Source organism: Lichenostomus cassidix, chromosome 3 (genome assembly GCF_008360975.1).
Source record: "Lichenostomus cassidix isolate B80296 chromosome 3, HeHo_3.0, whole genome shotgun sequence".
In the NCBI taxonomy this organism is placed as follows: Eukaryota; Metazoa; Chordata; class Aves; order Passeriformes; family Meliphagidae; genus Lichenostomus; species Lichenostomus cassidix.
In genome coordinates, this window is record NC_139483.1 from 32,504,098 (window position 1) to 32,525,489 (window position 21,392).

Consider the following 21,392-nt stretch of genomic DNA (forward strand, 5'->3'; position numbering starts at 1 on the left):
GTTAGTCTCTGCATTGGCTCATTAAATGCTGCTTTCCAACAGCATCAAAATAAAACAATTTTCTTTTTTCCAGTTCACGTTTGAAATGTCATCAGCACACAGTTAAAGAAATTTACTTAGGCAGTGGCAGCCTTACATGTTGTGTATTGAATACTTCTAGTATAAGACATCTTGTGGCAACAAGAATGAGGTATTTTGATCTAAGGTGTGGGGGATGAGCCAGAGACACAGCAGTCTTGCAGACCAGTAGAGAAGACAGTTACCATCTAATGAGGCTGAAAAAGGTGGAATTGCTTCTGTTAATGCAAGTTTGCCATTCACAGCCAATTTACGATGACGATCTCTGAAATAGAGATGTAAACAGAAAGGAAGCCTCAAATCTACACCAGAACACCAGCAAGGCTCTGAGACAGACTGCAAATTAAACCTCAGCCTTTCCAGGAGTTTTATCCTAACATTAGAAAAGTTTAATAGCAGCTTCAAGAGAGAGCTGCAGCCTAGCTAGCAGAGTGGACTGAGGTTGTTCAAAGCCAATTTTTCATCTGCAGCCAGAACTGCAGGAGGAAGACAGAGATGAATGCTTATCATATCTATACCTCACACTAAGCTTAAATACAATTCTCTGCATTGTTTTGGGCACTGCTGTTATCCACAGCCTGAAAATAGCTCAGCCTCCACCAAAATGGCATTTTAAAAACTAGTGCTTTGCTAAAGACGTGTATTTTTTGCCACAGCTCTTCCCAGAGGGTACAATATAGAACACAGAAACAGGACAACCTCTCAGCACTGTTGAACGACAGAACAGTTACACAGCAAGACAGGAAGAAAAATTAGGAACAAGTTGCATTACAGTGTACTATGGCTAAAAAGAGAATTTTAATAGTAATTTTTGGTTCATATATTACACATTAAAGAAAGATACTGGCAAAGGTTTCAAGTAAGATGATTTTATTTTTCCAAATAATTTATACAGCACTGAATATTCTGGTGACTTTCAGACCTAAAATAATCCCTGTACAGATGCAGGGTTTTGTATATTGTATTATAAACTAGCACAGGTTGCCCCCTGTTATTTTCAAAAGAAGTAACTGTTACAACTTTTCCCCAGGGATATCCCAATCTTTACTTAAAGCAACTCTCAATTTATGTTTTATCACCCTGTCATTACTTTGTCTTCCATCAACAGACCACTATTAATTTATTAGCATTATGTTGACTTTAGGCTGCAAGTTTAGAAAAGCAGACAATGTAGCTGACTCAGTGGTTGTAAAGACCTTTGTATTTTGTGAATCTGTCAAAAGGGCATTCAAATCACTAAGCACTAAAATACAAACCAGACAAATAATTATTATTTGGTCTGTTATTTTTTTTAATGTTGTAAATATACAGCAACAGTGTAACAAAAAGTTGCATTTAAGTGGTACATCCAAAAGCAGCAGGTGACTAATAAGCTCCTGCAAAAGTTGCAAAGCTTGTCCATTCACATAAGGTTGTGAACAAATATCTGTGAATTCATTACTTTCATCCTGTGTAGAAGGGCTTTTGTAACTTGCTAAATTTTTCCTGTTTGGACAGGAAATCATCTAGCTAACAGTATCTTTGATTTTATTTAAATCATTTATCAAAATAATCTTCCAGAAGCAAAAGTGATCTTCCAAAAGCTTTAGATGTGTACATTTATGGCCCTTGCACTTGCCATGACTTCATCATGGAACAAGGTTTCAGTAAACATATCGGAGTTTTGCAAAGCCTCAAAAAGACGCTTATAGTCTTCTGGATACAAGTTACGCATGGCAGCATTCTTGGGAATTTCTAGGGCTTTCAGTAATCTGTCACTATTGTCCAAGCTCCATGAACTGAAACAAACAAACAAACAAACAAAATCATAATAGAGCATTTCTTTCTGTGAAAAATTAAAAAGCAAGAAACATCTGAAGGTCCACTCCACTTGTTTACAGCTTCCAGAAGAAGCTAACCTGTTCTCGCAACACAAGTTATTTTCAACCCATACTGCAAACAGGAAGAAACCTCTGCTAATAAAACACTTAAATAGTAAATAAAGCCCCCAGCTTTATTTAGACAATAGACAATACCAAACCACACAAACCTACTCATTACAGGATGGGTGCCCTCCCTCCCTCATCCACCCCAAATGCGTAAGTCAGTAACAGGCATTACAGCCTAAAAAGGGGATATTCCTCAGTGCTAGGGAAATTAAAGCTAAGGCAGTCATCAAGAAGATGACTCAGTACAGCAGGAACCAATGACTTACAGCTCCCAGGTATTTTCTTCTATACATAAACAGATGTATCCACCCTTCACCCATCTACATCTTTGCTATGACAGCTATACTTTTACAAATGTGCACATACATTAACTATTTCCCAGACAGGAAAAGAGTGCATAAATACACAGAAGATGCATATTAGAAGCCCTCAACTTCCTGGCTGAAGGATCAAGTGGAGATGAGGTACACTACTGAACTTTAAGAAAGAAATCCATTAAGGCTCTTTGCACTTGTCTTTGCTAGGAGTTACTGGAATTTAGTAGCTTATTTTTTCCCCTTTTCTGGAAATTAACTTTCGTAAGCTACTTTCAGTAAATGAGAAGTATATTCATTAGTTCCATCAGCAAGAAGACAATGCTTTCCAGACTGTGAGGTCCTTCCATTTCTGGGAAACGGAAATCTACTTATCATAAAGCAAAGTGAATAGCTCCAATGTAATATCAAAACCAATAATTAAAGAGAGTTTCATAATTGGTAAAGTCCAAAACCTAATTTTTTAATTAGATAACAGCCATTTAAGGACATCCCCATTCCACCTTCTATAACCTTCAGCTGTTTTCATTAGATGACTTTGATGTCTGTTGTAAGCTGAATCTCCTTCAGCTTTTAATTTCTACAACTGCAAAACTCTTTGTGGCTTTATTATTTTATCTGTAAAATAAGTGAAAACTTCTCGCAAATACATCACCAAACCTCCACTGGCGGTACAGTGAATTACTGCACATGTGCATTCTAAATACTAAAATTCCTCAAGTTTTTATTAGCTGTGAAGACAAGCCAGGAACAGTCCCCAGAAATACTGTACTGTGGGTTGCACAAATGAAATCTTCTATTCTACATGTTGATGATTAATTCAAAATAAATATTTAATTTTTTTAAAGGCTGTATTTCACCTGAAAATAAATACTGCTTTGGGAACCTATTTTAATATTTTCATATATTTCGCTGAAGTATAGAAACTGTAATTATTTCTTACTTACTTTAATCTATCTCTGAGTTTAGAATTAGGTTTAACAAATGACTGTTTCACCATGAAAATAAAGGTAGATGCATTTGAGGGCTTCAAGCCTCCTGTAAATAGATTTTGCTGAGGAGTCAGTCGTACCAAACATAAATGGTCATTTGGCAGCTGCTGCAAGAAAAACAGAGTAAGTCACTGAAAAAAATCACTTTTTTAAGACAGTATCTATCTTAGCTAAAAGTTTCATCTTTGCCATCAGTAACATTTCTTATTAAAAGTCTTAACAAGGTAATTTCATTGGAAGACGACTCTTCATCTCCCTGTGCCTCAAACAGGAAAGGAAATAGAAAACAAAATAAACATACTATCACTTGGGGTTTATTTTTATATTTTAAAACTCTACTTTCTTAGTTGAAATAGACAATACAGGCTTGATATGAGTTTTCAAGACATTGTATGGCCTATAGTACTCCTATACTATGCAAGGTATCAGATCAACTACCTGCCTGTTATATGGAAAAATGGAATTATGTAACACTTAAGACAGTACTGCAACATAAGGATTTTATGAAACTGGGACAGAGTGGAGTCTCCAACTGAAATGAATGTACTTCTGTATTGGCAGCAATGCTATATTGTCCAACAGACCTCATATTTGTGCTTCTGAAGCTGACATAATATATCTTGCATAACCCACCTGATCTGCCTCTCTACATGGCTTTTCAGTAACACAGCTAAGCATATAAGACACACCGAGTCTCTTACATTACTTATACTCACTTATATCATACAGAAACATTAGAAACAACACTCTATACTGTACCATAGCAGTTTTCTGGGGAGGGTAAAACCAAATATTAAGTAAACATGCTTTTATATTATTAGAATTAAATAGGGATATTCTTTTATTATACACAGGAATATCATTACTTCTCTAAAAGAGAAAAGTAAATAACTTTACACAAGGTATTTTTGCACTTCTCAAATTTAAGTTTTGAAACTCATGCTTTTCAGCAATTAACTAGCACATGAAATCTGTAATGGACATGTGATTAACCATTTTAATCAAAACCAGAAGTATACTGATTATGTTATTAACTGTGGTAACACTTGTTTTGTTCAAGCAGGTAGATGTGACAATCAGTAACTTTCTCTGAAAAATATTTTACCTATTCATATTCCCTTATGCTGTTTATTCACTATATTTCTTTTCATCACAGACAATAAAGACATTAGTTTATTTCACTTGCTAAGCTAGCAGCAATTCTTCACTCCATTTTTGATGAATCTACATGCTGCCTTAAATTTTAATTGGAACAGTTTTTTAAAAATACTTTTGTAAATGCTGCTATAAAGTTACTTTAATTAAAAGTGGTTTAGCTGCATCTTCAGGAGAAGTGTACACAACAATCTTACCATAGTTTTTGGTATCGCCAGTCCTCCATTTTTCAAATTAGTTTCAAATGATGACCAAGGTTCCTGTGGGAGGAAGCAAATATATCATGGAATTAAAGTGTTTTGTTAGAATAGAATAAACTATTTCAGTTGGAATGCACCTACAGGGACCATCTAGTCCAACTGCCTGAGCAATTCAGGGCTGGCCAAGTTGAAGCTTGTTATAAAGGGCATTGTCCAAATGTCTCTCAAACGCTGACAGGTTTGGTGCATTGACCACCTCTCTAGGAAGCCTGTTCCAAAGTTTGACCCCTCTCTCAGTAAAGAAATGCTTCCTAATGTCCAGTCTAAACCTCCACTGGCACAGCTTTGAACCATTCCCACCTTTCCTATCACTGGATACCAGGGAGAAGAGCTCAGCACCTCCCTCTCCCCTTCCCCTCCTTAGAAAGCTGTAGAAAGCAGTGAGGTCACCCCTCAGCCTCCTCTGCTCCAAACTAGACAAGCCCAAAGCCCTCAGATGCTCCTCATGGGACACTCCTGCTGGCCGTTTCATTGGCTTTGTTGCTCCCCTTGGAATGCATTCAGGGACCTTCACATCCTCCTTAAACTGTGGTGCTCGGAATTGCCCAAGTATTCAAAGGTGAAGCTGCACCAATACTGAATTCAGTGGGACAGTCACCTTTTGACCAGCTGATGACACCGTGTTTGAGGCACCCCAGGATGCAGCTTGCCCTTCTGGCTGCCAGGGCACACACTGCTGACTCAAACTGAGTTGCTGCCAACCAGCAGCCCCAGGTGACCAGTGGCCAGCCAGAAACCCCATTCAGTGCAGCCCTCTGAGCTCTGCCCTTCAGCCTGTTCTTCACCCAGCACAGCCTGAACCTGCTCATCCCATAGCTGGACAGCTTTTCCAGAAAGATGCTCTGAGGGGCAGTAACAAAAGCCTCTCTGCAACACAGAAAAATTGTATCCAACATCTTTCCTTCATCCACTGGGTAGAAGACCTTATCACAGGAGGTGTCAGATGAGTTAAATGAGACTTTCCTTTGTGAACCCATCTTAACTGTGCCTGGTTGCATTATTCTTCAACTGCCTTTCAATAGTACCCAGCAGAATCTGGTATTCCATAATGTTTGCAGGTACTGAGATTAGACTAACAGGTCTGTACTTCTCTGAGTCTTCCCTCACGTCCTTCTTTGTAGGACGATGTGGAATAACATCAGCCAGCTTCAGTCAGCAGGGACCTCCCCAGACTGCCAAAACCTTTGGTAGCCAATCAAGAGAGGTCCTGCCATAACTTCCACTAGCTCCTCATGGACCTGGGAACATTCAGGCACCATGGACTTGAGAACATTTAGCTGACACAGCTGGTCCCTAAGAGTTTCAGTCTCCATTAATGGAAAGTCACTGTTCTCACACCCATGGTCCTTTGGCTCAGGGGGCCAGGCAGCCCAAGGTCTATCAGTATTATGAAAGACAGGCAAAAGAGACATTGAATGCCTCCACTTTTACTTCATCCCTGTTAGTCAGATGACCACCTTCAAAAAGTACCATTCTTCAACTTCCTAATATTTACCTTAATATATACCTTGCTGTATAAGGTATTTGGAAGACAACAGACAGTGAAACCTAATTTTAGATTAGCAAAACATTTCAACTGTGAAAGTAGGTTCCTAGAAAAACAGAGCAGAAAGATAAATCTGAAAAGCATAAGCCAACTGAAAATTGATGGTCATGTGCTCACAGGGAAGTGGGAGAACATATAAAAAAAAAACTTTTAAAACTAAACCATAGTACGTTTCACAAGGTAAGAAGGTACTAATTAGTAGGAGAAGCAGGTATGCTTGGAACATTAAATCACCAAGACTCAAGAAAATTTCTACTGAACACAGCTTTGGAAGCCCAGAGCTTACATGATGGCAAAATTCAGAGGATATAACAAAGACCAGACAATGACAGATTGGAAAAGCAGACTTCTAGTTTCACACAGCTATTAGCAAAATGGAAAAGACTTATCTGGTGTGTAAACATTTCTTTTTTATCTACAAGATTCTGAGAATAAATGTTTCCACGTACAGTGGCTTGCAATGAAAACACTGACATAATAGTGAATAACAGTGCTGCTTAATTGAAAGAGTTTTACACAAAACATGACTGTTTAGGCTTTTTAGAAAAGTTTTCAACAGTTCTGCAACTAATTTAAACATCCAATTAGCTTCCAATCAGTTTACAATGATAAACCACTACGAACACTCTTCTAAATGCATGTCCATAGCATTAGGCCATATCAGCTGGTACAAAACTCTTACCTTATGCAGTAGTTTAATTTCATACCCTAGTTGTGCAAGTACAGTAAATGCTTGATAAATCCTCGGCTCCCCAGGTTTTGCTGTTAATACCTAAAAAAAAGGCAAAGAGCAAGCATTTTTGTTGCAAAAACCAAGACTGTGTCTTTATCTAACCAAAACCTTATTTATATTTATAACTATATCAGTAAGAAATTCAGTTAGGTCTAAAATTTGAAGGACAAGTTACATTAGTCCTCAAACATGCACTTTGTGCTATTTTAGTACATCTTGTCAGAAGACATTATAACATTTTCAGTATTTCTTCACAGCAGTTATTTGGATAACTGATCTACATATGAATCTCCAGCATATATACCTTCTGTCCCTTTTAAGGCAGAGAAGTTTCACACAGAAGAGAGATAAGAATCAGATTTCATATAAAACCTGTAAGTTGGTAGAGTTAGCAGCTTGCACTGATAATATTCCCAAGAAGATACACAAGCAGAGTAAGTAAAACATCAGGTGACCTCACTGAACATTAAGCAACTTGCACAGTCATCATCCTGATCAATACTACACATCAAACAACTCTTACAGCAAGAAAAAAAGGAAAGGTGATTACTCTCAAAAAGGGGAAGGAAAGAAGTAAATTGTAGCAGGGAGATTTAACTTCTTGTGATAGATTTACACAGCCTTGTCATATGATAAAAAGCCAAAACAACAAACAAAAAAGAGCCAATAATGCCCAGTAAAAGAAGGTTCCAATAGCTTTCACTACACTCTTATTTAACAGGGTTCACATTTTAACCAGGAAAGTTAATAAAAAAAAAACCAAACACGAAACAGGGACTGAATTAAAGGAATAGGCTGCCCTGTATTTCGTAAAAAATCTGGCCATTAAAAACATACCATACAACTGGGTATTTCAGTGGTGTCCAACCTGTCATTTCATAGACAAATACACTTAATTTTTTTCAGTGGGGTGTTAGACACAACACAAGTTGTGTAAGCAGACCTGGAAGTCCTTGTCTACTTCAAGTAATTAAAAGTTTATGGCTCCGTACGAACCTCCCAGTTTTATGAGGGAAAAGAAAGGTATCCTTGAAGTATAAATATAGTTCTAGAGCTTTGGGACACCATAAATTAGGAACATGTAATCAGAAAGCTGTTCCACCTTAGTGTACAGAACATTAATAAAAAGGGAGTGTAAATCACTATATTTTGCCTCAGTTCTTTTCAGTACTGCATACAAAACGACTCAAGAGGACGAGTGCATCTCATTGTATTGGTATTTAGTAACTCTGAATCCTCTTCATTTGTGTTTTTGTGTTTTGAATCCAGTCTTCATTGGCTATTACCTACAACTAGTAAACAGTCTTTTTGCAGAAGCATGGTACAGAATTTAATCATCTCACAATTTACAATGGAAAGCAGCTAGTCTGCTGCTGCATATGCTTCTCAAGGACCAGTCTTCCCATTTGTGAGATCTGTGATTATATGACAGAAGAATGTTTCTTGACAGTGCTATCACTGCATCCAGAGAACAAGTAAGAAATTGACAATACTTCAAAATTCTGGTAGAAAAACAAATTCACTAGCAAAAACATTAAGTATACAATATAAATGGTTTTGCATTCTGTGAAGCACTACACCCTCATTACTTGTCAAATGCCTTGCACATACCGTATACTCTTTTTCACTTATAAAGAGGTTGAGTTCTACTCTTCCGTATTTGTATATGGAACTGCATTCATACAGGGTGAAAAGAAGTCTCCAAAGTCTCTTTCTTTCTGATTGTTGTGGTACGATTCCAAATATTTTCACAGGAACATCTGTTTCAATATTATGTAAAAGAATCTTTAAAATTTTGCAGTATGTATTAGACATTCTCATTAATTCTAATGTCTAAACTACAAACAATTAAGAGAAGAAAGTCTGTGAGATCTTGTTGCTCAAGAATGAATACAATTCAAGCTCAGTTTGCATTAGACTAAACCTTTAATGAACAAGAAATACGTATTAGCTTATATTGCCACATGTTTTTGTTTTTTTTTTTAAGCTATCATGGGTCTAAGGAAAGCTGAGATGTAGGAAATAGTATTCATTAATCCAGCATGTGTATTAAATAAGACATATTCTTCAACCAAATCCCAAAGATTCTGCCAAACTACCTATGCACCCTTCCAATGTATTTGTAACATGTACAATCATAAACTTATACCTGCCCTCCAAGGAACTGCTGCTACACCCATGGTTTCAAAAAGTTTGTCAGAAGACACAGCAGGTGGTTTCAATGCTCCTTTTGCCAAAGGATCCAGTTTGAAGAAGTCACCAGAAATCACCTTTAACTGTCCATCGAGGCTGTTCTCTAGGGACTGAATAAAAATTGCTTCAGTTGAAGAAATCTGGATACAGTGACTTGTTTTGCAAAACATCCAACAAAAAATACATTTAAGTACTACCTAAAATTTTTACCCAGTCAACAAGAGTCAAACCTCAGAGTTGCTTCTTTCAGCTGAAAAAAATAATTGCCCCCTTAACTGTGCAGGGCACTTTGGTATTCTTTGTGCTGTTCAACTTGACCTTTCAACCACATTCTTAAACTCGTAAGATGTTCTGCAAAGTTTTCAAAGAAACAAACAACTACACTCAACTACGCAAACCACTTCTTTCAACAATTTAAAACCAGAATTTTTCATATCTGTCGAGAGAATGCCTTTTATAGACATTTTAAGTCAGGTGAGAGTCATTGGTTTCAAACCAGCACTGTAACACAAACCTTCCAGAGCAACTTCTTCAGCTCTGTGTCTGACCCCCTTTGAATCCATGCAAAGCCCAGGCGAGGAGCAGAGGACAACGCATTTAAGTGTCAATTGCAGGAAAATAGATTAAACAACACTGTGAGATAATCAGAACAACTACGAGTATTTTTATAGATTTCTTATAGCTTCATGCAGAACTATTGCTTAAACATAGACATCTACAATGACTCCAATTAGTTTCAAATTTGTGCATGAAACTATACATAGAAAGACTCTGTATGAACTTAAATTTCTACACACACAAAATGCCAAAACGATTAATTAAAAAATATTCTGCATTTGTAATGAATAGTACTAAACTACTTGCTGTTATTAGGCATTATTTCAGATGTTGCAAGTAACAGTCACTGTCTAATTCCTTTTTGATCCAACAATTACACACCAATTTAAGTTCTTATTTTCCCTTTAATTATGTTTTAGAAACATGCAACTGAATCAAAAGTGTACCTGTAAGTCTGTAAGAAAACCTGAGTTACTTTCCACAGCCACCACTCTAAAACCTGCATCAAGCAGAGCTCGAGTCAAAATTCCAGGACCTGAAGTAGGAAAATAAATTTAAAAAAAATTTAAAAGTGCATTTTTATTTCTAAATTACTTCCTTTATTGATTTTCCCAACACAACACTTGGGACATACCACCTGCAACAGGAGATAGCCTGTGTTTGTTTAAACACACTTCAAAACGAGATAGAGAAATGATTTACAGGCAGCCTGCCCAAGATTGAATGACACTAAGCACAGTGTTACAATTAGACACTGAGGAACACTGCAGATAATGTTTCCAATATTTCTACTTTTCTTCTGCTAACTGAAATATACTGTGAAACCTTACCCATGTTATCTCTAAAATACATTCTGCAGAAATGTAAACTAAAAACCCCAAATCATAAGGTAACTGCAGAGGACTTGCACTAGCCCAAAATCCCGGGTGTCCTTTTACTGATAAAGGTCGCCTATAAAACCACAGTACTACCTGAAAGAAAATTACATCTCTGGTCACTCTACAGCAAAGTTTTAACACGAGTGACTCAAGCCTGCAGACTGCGCGCTCACTCATTGCCCAGGCTCTGCATAAATGGATCCCCAGGCACGTCCCGCTGCCCACCGCAGACTGCCCGGGCAGGTGCCGGGCCGCGGGTCCGGGACAGCCGCAGCCGGGATTGCGGCCGGGGCGGCGCCGGAGCGCAGGGCAGCTGCCAGCGCCGCCCGAAATCCCGGGAGAGAGGCCCGGGCCCTTCCCGCGGCAGCAGCACAGCAGGGCCGGGGTGCCGCCGGTGGCGAGGGCGGCGGCTCGCACTGACCCCCCAAGGTCACTGGGGCTCGCCGGAGCCGCGGGGCAGCTCACCGGGCGCGATCTCGAGCAGAAGGGGCTGCGCATCGCCGCCGTCCCCGTGCTGCAGGCAGCGCCGTACGGTGCGCGCCAGCTGCGGGCAGGCGATGAAGCGGCGGACCACGAGGCTGTTCCGCGGCTCCTTTCGCACCAGCCGCTTCGCCTTCGCCGGCTCCGCTACCCGCACGGCCGGGTACTGCCGGCCCGCCGTCGCCCAGCACGGCGGCAGCCCGCAGAGCAGCGGCCGCAGCCCCGCTGCCAGGAGGCGGCCGCAGCCCGCGGCGCCCAGCGGGGCCCTGCCCGCCAGCATCGCCGCGCCACCCGCGCCGCGCTTCCAGCTCCGGCGTGATCGCCGCGGCAACCGGGGCGTCACTTCCTCCTCTGCCGGCCTCTCAGCGCGCTTCCGCTCCGCCGTCGGAGGGCTCTCCTCCCGCCGCCCGCCCTCTCTATGGTGCCGCCCCGCTCTGCCGGCAGCCTGCGGCAGCACCGGCCCCCGCGCCTCCGCGCCATGCCGGCTGCTGGGTCCCGGCCGCCCGAGCCGCCGCGGAGCCGAGGTGAGCTGACAGCGGCTTATCCGCAGGGGAAGGAGGAGGGGAAGGCGAGATGCTTGCCCCGGTGCCGCGCACCGCCGCCGCCTTCTGCTCGCCTCGGCCGCCGCCGAGCGCTCCAGGGGCGGGTTAGGGCCGCCGGGCGGGCGGCGGGAAGGTGCCGGTCCCGGGCGGGCTGGGCGCGCTGCTCGCCTCGGCCGGGGTGAGCAGCTGCCCGCGCTGCGGCTCCAGCCCCCGGCGCGGTGTCCCCGGAGCGGAGCGGAGCGGAGGGAGCGCGGAGAGGCTGAGGCGAGCGGCGCCTCGGCAGGCAGGGGCTCGGGCCGGCGGGAAGCGCTCTGCCGGGCGCCCGGGGAGCGATGCGTGCTCCGCGGGGCGGTGAAGTCCCAGGAGCTACGTATTTAGTTTGAGGTTTGCCTGGGTGTTTCACGGCAGTCTTTGATCTCCGCGTCTGCAGCTAAATAGTCACTTCGGGACTCGGTTGTTTGTGTCGCCCTGCCGCCCTCAGCAGGTGCAGGATCCTGCTCCGGCATCCCTCCTTGCCTTCTCTTTCTGCTCGATACCTTGTTGCGATTACGGTGTAGGTTAGACCTGGAATGTTCAATGGCAGCGACGTTGTCCTTCCGGCAACGTCCCGAGTGCCTGAGCGAGAAATAACTTTAAGACCATCTTCAAAAGGTTTTCAAGTTCTGTCAAACGGGAGTTCATCCGTCAGGGGTACTGTGCTCAAAGCGGTGAGTGGCCGCAGTGGGATGGGGGAAGGGAGAGAGAATCCTTGCAAACGTGTTTCCCCGCTCCCTGTCTCATTTGTGCAGGAGGCAAGAGAGAGCTGTCAATCTCAGCGTACTCTGGGCTTCACATTAATAGTTCGGAACTAGACTTTCTGTATTATTTTCTGCAAATTGCTTAATTTCTTATATCTTGTTTCTCTGCTTCTGAAGTGAGAAATTAACATGCGCCTACTTACCAAACAAACTCATTTTGTTTGATCTATCTCTCTTAAACAGGAATTGGGATAGAAAATTGTGGCTTTGTTATTCTCTTTTTGGCAGACATGCATGTGGCATGAAGTGGGGCTTGGCTAAATGTAGAAAAGATTCTAATTGCTGTGTCAAATGTAGCAGTTCTTCATATCTGCAATTTATTTTTAAATACTCTGCCTTTTTGCACTGAGTGCTGTAATAGTTTTCCCTGTGCCTTAAGGGAAATGGACAGATTGTTCAGCTGGATGATGGGATAGACCTCAATCCATTTTTAAACTGGACATTATGTTTTAATAGGTTTTTCATTCTCTAACTAATTAGTCTGATAATTCAGTAATTTGTAGGACTTCAGAACATCAAGCAGAACTTGGTTTTCTTAGAGTAAGTGTTTAGTAATGTCCTAATTCAGCATTCCTTATCAAAGCTTATTGACAGCTACGGCCACAGAAAGGTTAGATATAGTTTTAAGTTTAATTAATGAATTTTCGAAATTTTTGTTACCAGTTGAAGCACTCAAGAGTGCAAGGGTCATCTTTGAATGGGCTGTTCAGAGCAACTGGGGTTATTCCAAGGCATGTTTGCTAATAAAAGACAAAATGCCCTGACAAGTCTTAGTACACTAGAAATAAGACACTTCTCTTCATGTTTTTACTTATTTTGGCTTAGTGCTTGCCTGGATTGAACCACAGGTCTTTATAGGCTAAACTCATGATTTGGTTTTTTTTCCCCCCTACTAGAACTGCCGCATATGTGCTGAATCTTGCATGCATAAAGGACTACCTCCTTATGACCTGCTCATTATCTTTGACAAACTGTTGAAAACTTAGGAAAATGGTAAGTTTTGTACTTTTTTTTATTTAGAAATTACAATGTGGAAAATTTTTTAATATGTTAAAGTGTATTGCAGGGACATTTGAACAGTTATTTTTACATTAATGGCTAATTGTGGCATGTATTTTCTAGTTTAGTCCAGCTATCACCACATGCAAATATTTGAATTTACAGTCTTACCTCCAAGAGCCTTATGTCTTTGTAATTTGCGTGCATTGTTGGGTGTGCTGAAATTGTTTGCTCCTAATTATTGTTTCCTGAGATAAATCAGAGGGAATCAAAAGGGTTACCTATTTGATTGGATTCCAGTCTATGCTTGAACCAAAAGAACTCATTAGTGGTATGTGTCTATAAGATAGTAAAGAGGGTTTTTAATGGTTCTAAATACCTTTCACATTTACCTTTATTTTACTCAATTTAAAGCTTATTTTTAAGTTAATATTAAACCATTAGTCTTTTAGTATTATTTTGCTATGTATTAACCACTTAGCCATAGTAAATATTGACAGTCGTTTCTAAGTAAGGGTGAAAAGTGCAGAAGTACCTAGATCTTAATGTCAGTTTTTCAAACTCTTATGCCCATACTTCATTTTAAGTACAATTTGGCAGAATTTCCATCATGCACAAATAGAACCCAATGAGTACGTGAATGGAAATTTGCATGATCATGCTTTTTTTCCCTTGTCCTGATAGTGAATACTAATCATTAGAGTCTCCTCTAATGACTCAGACTACATATTAAGTTTGAAAGGTTTACATGTTACCAAATACCACCTCCAATGTGAGTTTTAGAAAAGCTTTCAACAGAAATGAAAGAAGCTCTTACAATAGAGCTGAAAGAATCACTTAAGTCTATTTGCTTCAGTAATGTGAAAATAAAATAACCTGCTAAATGCTTGAGTTGGCAGAAACATCTCTGCTTTGCTGACATGCAGAATGCCACAGAATTTCACTTATTTTATTCAGCATACTTGAATAATTTTGTTGTAGTGCTTTGGTTGGTGACCAAGAAAAATAGTGGAAGGAGTGGTAAGAGATTTCTTCAAAAGTGCTCTAAGCACTGGACATTCAGGAAAAGAGTGTCTAGGAAGAATTTTTTTTTAAATCAATCAGATTGTAGCCTCATTCTTTTGTCATATTTTCTAGCCATCACTGTCCCCCACTCCAAGTCCATAAATGCACAGAGGAAATATCCTAAGAACAGAAGTGGCATTTAATCCTACGCTACAATCTGGTTTGAGGTCCAGTAAGTTTGCAACCTGTGGGTTGTGTTGGACATCTTCCTTTGAAGTGAAAGTCAGTCTTTAAAATGAGGTCAGCAACTTTGTATTTAGAGCTGTTATGGTGTATAAACCTTAACTTACTACTTGCCTACATGTCCTCTGTTGACAATTAAAAATGGCTTGACATTTGGATGGGGGACGGGCACTGGCAAGGGAGGGGAGTTCTGCTGTTTGGCCAAGCTATTAGTAGCAAGGGAAATTAGAATCCAGGGTTCCTTGGAAGCCTGCCTGCTCTGTGTGACAATGTAGATTCCAGCCTAGCACTGAAAACCTGATTAATAGGGAGTTATTGTCCATTAAAAGTCTGTTAGATCAGTTGTGCAGATCACTGGAGAGTGACTGCCTAGGTACCAATTAAGTGAAACTATCAAGTCAGTTCTCCTTTGATATAACTTATACTTGCATACATGACCATACACCTAGTGCTCAGAAGCTTACTTGAAAAAAGAAGTTAAACCACTCCTTTGCTATTTTTCTTATGCAATACCATGCTGTTTAATAGGAAAGATTTTTCATACCAGGTGCAGGTTGACTTTGCAGCCTTACAAACACTGCAGCAAAGTTCACAGCTGACAAAAGAGCCATTCAGAACAAAAATAAACATTTTTTAAATGAGCTGATGCCTTGAATTCTGTCCCTACTGATGCTAACAACAGTGTCCATGTTTTATTTTCCTTCTAATAAACACTAAGCAGCAATATTTTTGACATTTTCCATGGAGAGATGAAGGGTTTCGTAGTGTGAAGATGGTTGCGTAAGCTGTGTATTATAAGGCATTTTGGCAGGGGTACAAACTTTCTCACTCTGTGCTTTATCTGCTCTGTGTATACAGAGAAACTCAGTCCCTAGGGCTATCAATCTGGCATCTTCCATCAGCACTAAATTTACTGCAAATATTTTTTGTGTGCATGCAAAAAAAAAAAAATGCTATTAAACCTTTGTGGGCAAGAGCAAAAACATTCAAATAGATGCTTTTTCTGTTTATTTCTCTCAGAATTTCTCTTCACTGAATTCTGGTAAGCATGTTCTGCTGACTTAAATTCACCATGTTTGTGTGTCTATCTCACCATAAGTTTTTATTCAGAAGGCTTTTGAAATGTTGCCTTGCTCAAGAGCTTGTCGTGCTAAAGATTTTTTTACCTGTTTTTTTCTTATTAATCTGCTTACAATATAACTGTGATGTCTTTGCAACTGTCTGTCTAACTGATAAGGCAAATGTAGAGGTGAAATTATGTTAGTGCCAGAGATTTCTGTAGACAAACTTTGCTGTGTTGCATGCTTGCTTTTTAGGAACAGAGTTGCTTAGGAGCATGAAGTTTTTTCTGCTGTTGTTCCAGTACACTGCTCCACCTGTACCAAGTGAATTGCTAATGTGTGGTCTTAGAACATGAGCTTAAGCACTTCTTTTCTCTGTCCATGAGATTAACTTAGTTTTCTTTGTCTGTTTTGTTTGGAGCATTAATACTACACTGAAAGGGCAAATTCAGATTAGTTCAGAATAACTTTAGGTTAAAAAAAGAAAGATCCTAAAAATAAACCTGGTATTCATTTTATCTTGGTAATATGAGCGTGTTAGTAAGATTTTTAGGTTCACGTGGTGAACATGTTACTGAAATAATATGGAAATCCATAATGTATGTTTTGGAGGTTCTTTCTTGATGGTTATAACTTGGAATTTTGTGTGCTTTTAGCCTCTAAGCAAGGGCATGATGGTTTTATCACTTTAGACCAACATTATACCTGGACCTGCATCATAGTTCAGGTGTTGTTCATTCTGTTGTTACAGTGTTACAGTTGACCCAGTTCAGCAAAATAAACAAATTGGGGTGGATCTTGTCTTGAAATTACAAATTTGTCAGTTGTTCAGTTATATTTTGGTATTTTCACTGACTCATGTCTTTATTTTATAAAGTGACATACAACAGTGCAGAGCTTATACATTTGATCCTAGGAAGATTTGATCCTAGCAAGAGTTGACATATAAAATTACTCTTTATCCAGTGTTAGTTGGGGAGCTGCTTAGTTTCTTACCTGTATTTCTCTTTTTCTCATGGAAGACTAATAAAGTCTGCTATTTTAGTACTGAAATATAGCATCATTAACACAAGGAGAAATAATAGTCATTCAGTGTCTCTATGGGCTGTAAGCTTCTTCTGTCTTGGTATCATTGAAACAATCTTGCTTTGGGTTTTAAGTGAAATTAGTTTTTATCACCTTACAGTACTAAGTTTTTGTTAATGTTTGTGATAGTTGGGATTTTGTAATGGAAAGATCTTTTTTAAATGGAAACTACTTAAAGTGGCTTTGATATTAGGAGTTTTTTGAAAAACTGATCTGAAACAAATTAGATCTCTGTTTACAGGCTCAGGATTCAAATTCTATATGGGGAAACTGGTAACTGCATGCTTCAGAAAACCTGTCCAAGATCTATTAGTCAAAAGTATGTGTAAATTGTTAGAGGCAGCTCATATAGCCAATATCTATTTACACAATCAGAGCTGAAATGAATTCACCTTAATAACTTCCTGTTGGAAGGGGGAGAGTTGAAACAGCACTCAAGGCTAAATTCACCACTGCGTTTAAGTGGTTGCAGCTTCATTAACTTCAGTCAAGTTATGCCACTGATTAATTTTTTGGGGTTGTGAATTGCTTAACATAGGTCTCTTACAGTTCATACATGATTGAGTTCTTGCTCATGCATTTAAGGGCCAAGAAAAAAACAAACCCAAATTAAATGTATTGTACTTCCTTACAGTCCTTGTATGGTGCCCTTTACCAAAATATCTATTTCACAATCTTTTGTTGCATTCATCTTTGCTACATCCCTGTGAAATAAATCAGTGCTTTGTGGTTAAGAAATGCATTACAGATGATGTAACAGTGTGACTGACTTCGTGGAGGAGGTTCACAGCAAAGAAGGGATTTGGTCTCATTCATTTGTATCTGACACTGAATAGCGTAGAAACTAGACCATCCTTCCTTTTGGAAATATAAAGCAAATTGATGCAAGATTTTGGTAGAGCTTCTGGCTATTCTGATTTCCTAATGCTGGCAATTATTGACACTCTAACAATTAGCTCCATTCTTAATTAATGTTCTGGTTGGACATGTAGGCTTGGTAACAGGAGGACTGCAAGTATATGATATGGATAAGAATTGTTTCATAACTTTTATGGACAGCTTTCCATTCTATTTGTGGTTGCTTCTGGCCTTGATGTGATTTAGGACCTCACTGAATATTTTGACAATACTAACTTTTTGTGTGTTGATGAGGGCTATAAAACTTGCTTGTCCCTCATGAGTACATAAAAATTATGGAATTAAGTCTCGCTATGAAATTCAACTGTCAGAAAGTCTTGAACACTCTTGTTTCTTCAGTTGGGCAACTTTTAGATAATTGCCTCATTCTTCTTGCATCTCCGTATCAAAAGGGATCTGTTCTGTCATCTCTGCTTTTTCATATATGCTGAAAGTTGTTATCTGAGATCATGAGAGATTTTATATCACATATTTTTTTGCAACCTCTCATGAGATGGTAGGATCTGACAGCTTTCTCAGGTCCTTGGAAAGTAAAGATTTGAAAAAGAGTGAGTTGAGCTGATTAGTTCTCATAAATATAGTCTCTGTGGATTTGCAGGACTTTTTTTGTTTGTTTTCCTGTAAGAAAAATGCACCTATCCTAGAAAATATGCATAAATTTGGCTAGTAGGAAGCTTTTCATTTTTGCCATGCTTTGTAATCAAACATGCACATGTTCTGAAGTGTAACAAAATGTGTGAGTTCTTCAATTAGAAGGAAAATACAAAAATCAAAAAAGGCAAATTACTACTTCTCATAAGACTTAAAAGGAGGTTCATGCATCCCAAGGCAAGACCAGTTACTCATAGGTTATTCCTGACCAACACTTGTCTAGACTGTTTATAAAAGAGATGCAATGATGAGAGTTCTCCATTCTTCTAAAGCAGTCTGGTCTACTGCCTTTCTACCATATCTCTACCCAAGATATGTTCTGGTGTTTTATTGCAGACAAGAAAAAAGAAAGAACACATTGAATGGTGAGGTTGCTTTTTGTTCTTATAACATTCAGTAAAATTTGTTTTACTGAAGCTTGAAACCCAAAACTTTTCAGACACTTGGGGGACTGATCATTGTGTATTTTGAGTGGTGACAAAGAGGTTGTTTGTGTGAAATTTTTGACAGAACTGTCATATGTTCTACTAGAAGCTACTATTTGTTCCCAGACAAACTTCCTGCATTTGGCTGCTGACTGAAACATATTTTTAAAGTAATGTTAAATGTGGAATAGTAGATTATGCCTGGCAGTATGTTTATCATTGTTTACTTATGCTGTGAATAAGCAGTATGACTAGGAAGCTTAGAAGTTGAAAATAGCATGTGGAACTTCCTCTTTAAACCTCATTATTCCTGCTGTTTAGAGATGTGAAGATCATTGTGCCTTTAAATGCCACTGCCATTTGAGAAGTGTCACTTCAATGTCAGAAAGTGCCAAACCACCAAAGCATTTATGCTCTGACATTTTTGTAAATTCAATGAAATTAGATAAACCACTCTTGTGTCTGAATACTTCTTGAAGGACAGCAGACTTAACACATTTAAAAGAACAGAGCTCTTAATCTATGTATCTGACACAGAAGCAGAAAGCACGTAGAAGGATATTTTTACCCCTAGTACATTTTCTTCAAAGCCGAACAGGACAAACTGAACAGTCAGGATGATGTTAATGAGAGTCTCTTGTGGTGAGGTTGTCCAGTAAGGGATTGTACATAAAACTGTCTTGTGAAGTGATAAACTACTGATGATGATGAGTCCACGCTATAAGACAGCACAACAGCATGGGTTTTTATTTTTTTCTGCAGAGGTGTCAGCTTGGATAATGGAAGCATAGATATAAATATCTTTATTTCCCTTTCTTTAGAAACAGCAGCATTCCAACCATAGTTGCACATAAAACACAATGCAGAGAAGAATTCTGCTAGCTGGAGTTGGTCTGGCTTTGTGAGATGAGTGCAGCTACATGAATTGCCTACCACCTTTGTCTGCTGCCTCTTTCTGTAGCACATTCTGTGACGGTCAAGTACATCTTCAGCAACTGGTACTTTTCTTGGTTGTGGTGAAGCAAGGACGCTCTGCTGATAATATTCCAGTCTTGTTTAGGTCTATCTTGGCTTCCACATCAGATGAAGAAGCAAACTGTGTAGAGTAGTTGCATTTCCACTTCTCTAAAGAACAAATGGGCTTTCTGGTTATTAGCTCCTGTAAAAGCCCAGCAGACACTGTCCTTTCTCTTGCTGGTTAATGAACTCGTAATGCTGGGTCCTATGTGTTTTTCACATAGTGTCACGTAGATCATGTGTCATTTAGAGTTTTCATCACTGAATGTTCATTTTGGTAGTAAATGCAAATGTTCATGAAATGACATCAACCTTTTTCCTTCTATGTGAATGTTCATGGGCAGTAAGAATTTGCAGTGTATGTTTTGAGTGTGTATGACCATGATAGTTTTCACATTGATTTTTATTAATTTGTAGATTATTTTTCAGTATGAAAAGACATACAAGACAATATTTAATCTTCACACCAGCTATCAGAAAGAACAACAGATTTATTCTTCTTAAGAAATGTGTGGGTTAGGTTTAGTCATTCTTTAAACTGTTTCTACAATTTTCCTTTTTTTGTTTTAATGATAGAAACACCAACTCTTTAAGCATAATGGTTTTTAAAAATACTTGTTTCATTTTCGTGGAATCGGTTTGATTTTTTTTTTCCTCTGGGACTTGTAAATCTGCTTGTATTTAAGTCAAGGAAAAAAAAAAGGAAAGGTGAAAAACTCTGCAACAATAAAGAAAATTAAATTCCATTAATCCTAGGCAGTGTCTGGTTTTTGCCTTAAACTTGAGACTTGCTGAATTTCTTCTTTGAAACAATGGAGATTCCACAACATGTTTAAACAGCCTGTTTGGTTGTTTATATAGCAGCCTTTTCTAGACTGAATTGCTATTGCCAAATGTAGTGCTGTCCCTTCTTTTCTAAAATTCTTACCATGCTGGGATCCAGGTTCTCTTGTGTACATCTTCTGTGTATATTTGTGCACAAAAAAAATATACATTATTGTAATTGATTAGTGCCTGGTGGGACATCATGAATTCTCTTGTGCGTGTAACACATGCTGTATTATATCTCTGGAGAAAAATAAATGGCTTGGACACATGGTCAGTTTTCTGTTTGGTATCTCTTTGAGATGCTTTTCATCATAACAAAATGCCTTGTTAATCCCTATTTCACATTAATGTGCTTTATTTATTTCAGAAGGTTAGGGATATTCTGCTTGTCTTAGTGAATTTTATGTTATTCCTTTTGGAGCACTTATTGCTACATTTAATTTTGAATTAGATCCTCAAAAATGCTTCTAACTGCATACTTTATACAGCTATTGTGGTTTATCATCAAAGTTAATGAAAAGATTACATAGAAGCAGCATTGGGAACCAATATGAAATGCCCATTCATTTTGAATAGAGCAGTGTGGGTGATATAGTGGTGAAGCTGACTTTCAAAGAATTAAAACACTCACATCTCTTTAATTAACACAGAATAATTAAACGGCATGAGAATGAGAGAGGGAAAAGAATGTCTTTGGCAGAGGAA

General features: G+C 39.1%; 2 protein-coding genes across 4 annotated transcripts in view; one reads left to right on the forward strand and one right to left on the reverse strand.

Moving 5' to 3' along the window:
* Positions 1-931: 931 nt before the first annotated feature.
* Positions 932-11,452, reverse strand: TFB2M (transcription factor B2, mitochondrial). 2 transcript variants are annotated; one of them, XM_085055187.1, is made up of 8 exons: positions 11,101-11,452; positions 10,204-10,292; positions 9,156-9,309; positions 8,618-8,766; positions 6,956-7,045; positions 4,665-4,727; positions 3,268-3,416; positions 932-1,856 (listed from the first exon to the last, which is right to left on the reverse strand). In XM_085055187.1, exons 1-8 carry the CDS (start codon positions 11,393-11,395, stop codon positions 1,664-1,666), a joined length of 1,182 nt encoding a protein of 393 aa, XP_084911313.1. In that variant the 5' UTR covers positions 11,396-11,452; the 3' UTR covers positions 932-1,663. The 2 variants fall into 2 exon arrangements, with proteins under 2 accessions (XP_084911313.1, XP_084911312.1); XM_085055186.1 differs by having other exon boundaries at positions 3,268-3,419; positions 11,101-11,451.
* A 167-nt stretch (positions 11,453-11,619) lies between these two features.
* Positions 11,620-21,392, forward strand: part of CNST (consortin, connexin sorting protein) — a 48,647-nt gene continuing 38,874 nt past the window's right edge. Inside the window, exons 1-3 of one of the 2 annotated variants that reach the window (XM_085055181.1) lie at positions 11,620-11,639; positions 13,351-13,447; positions 15,722-15,743. In XM_085055181.1, the coding sequence (XP_084911307.1) occupies positions 13,445-13,447; positions 15,722-15,743 (25 nt within the window). In that variant the 5' untranslated portion in view covers positions 11,620-11,639; positions 13,351-13,444. Of the gene's footprint in view, positions 11,640-13,350; positions 13,448-15,721; positions 15,744-21,392 lie in introns of those variants that run through there. The other variant, XM_085055182.1, reaches the window with a different exon arrangement.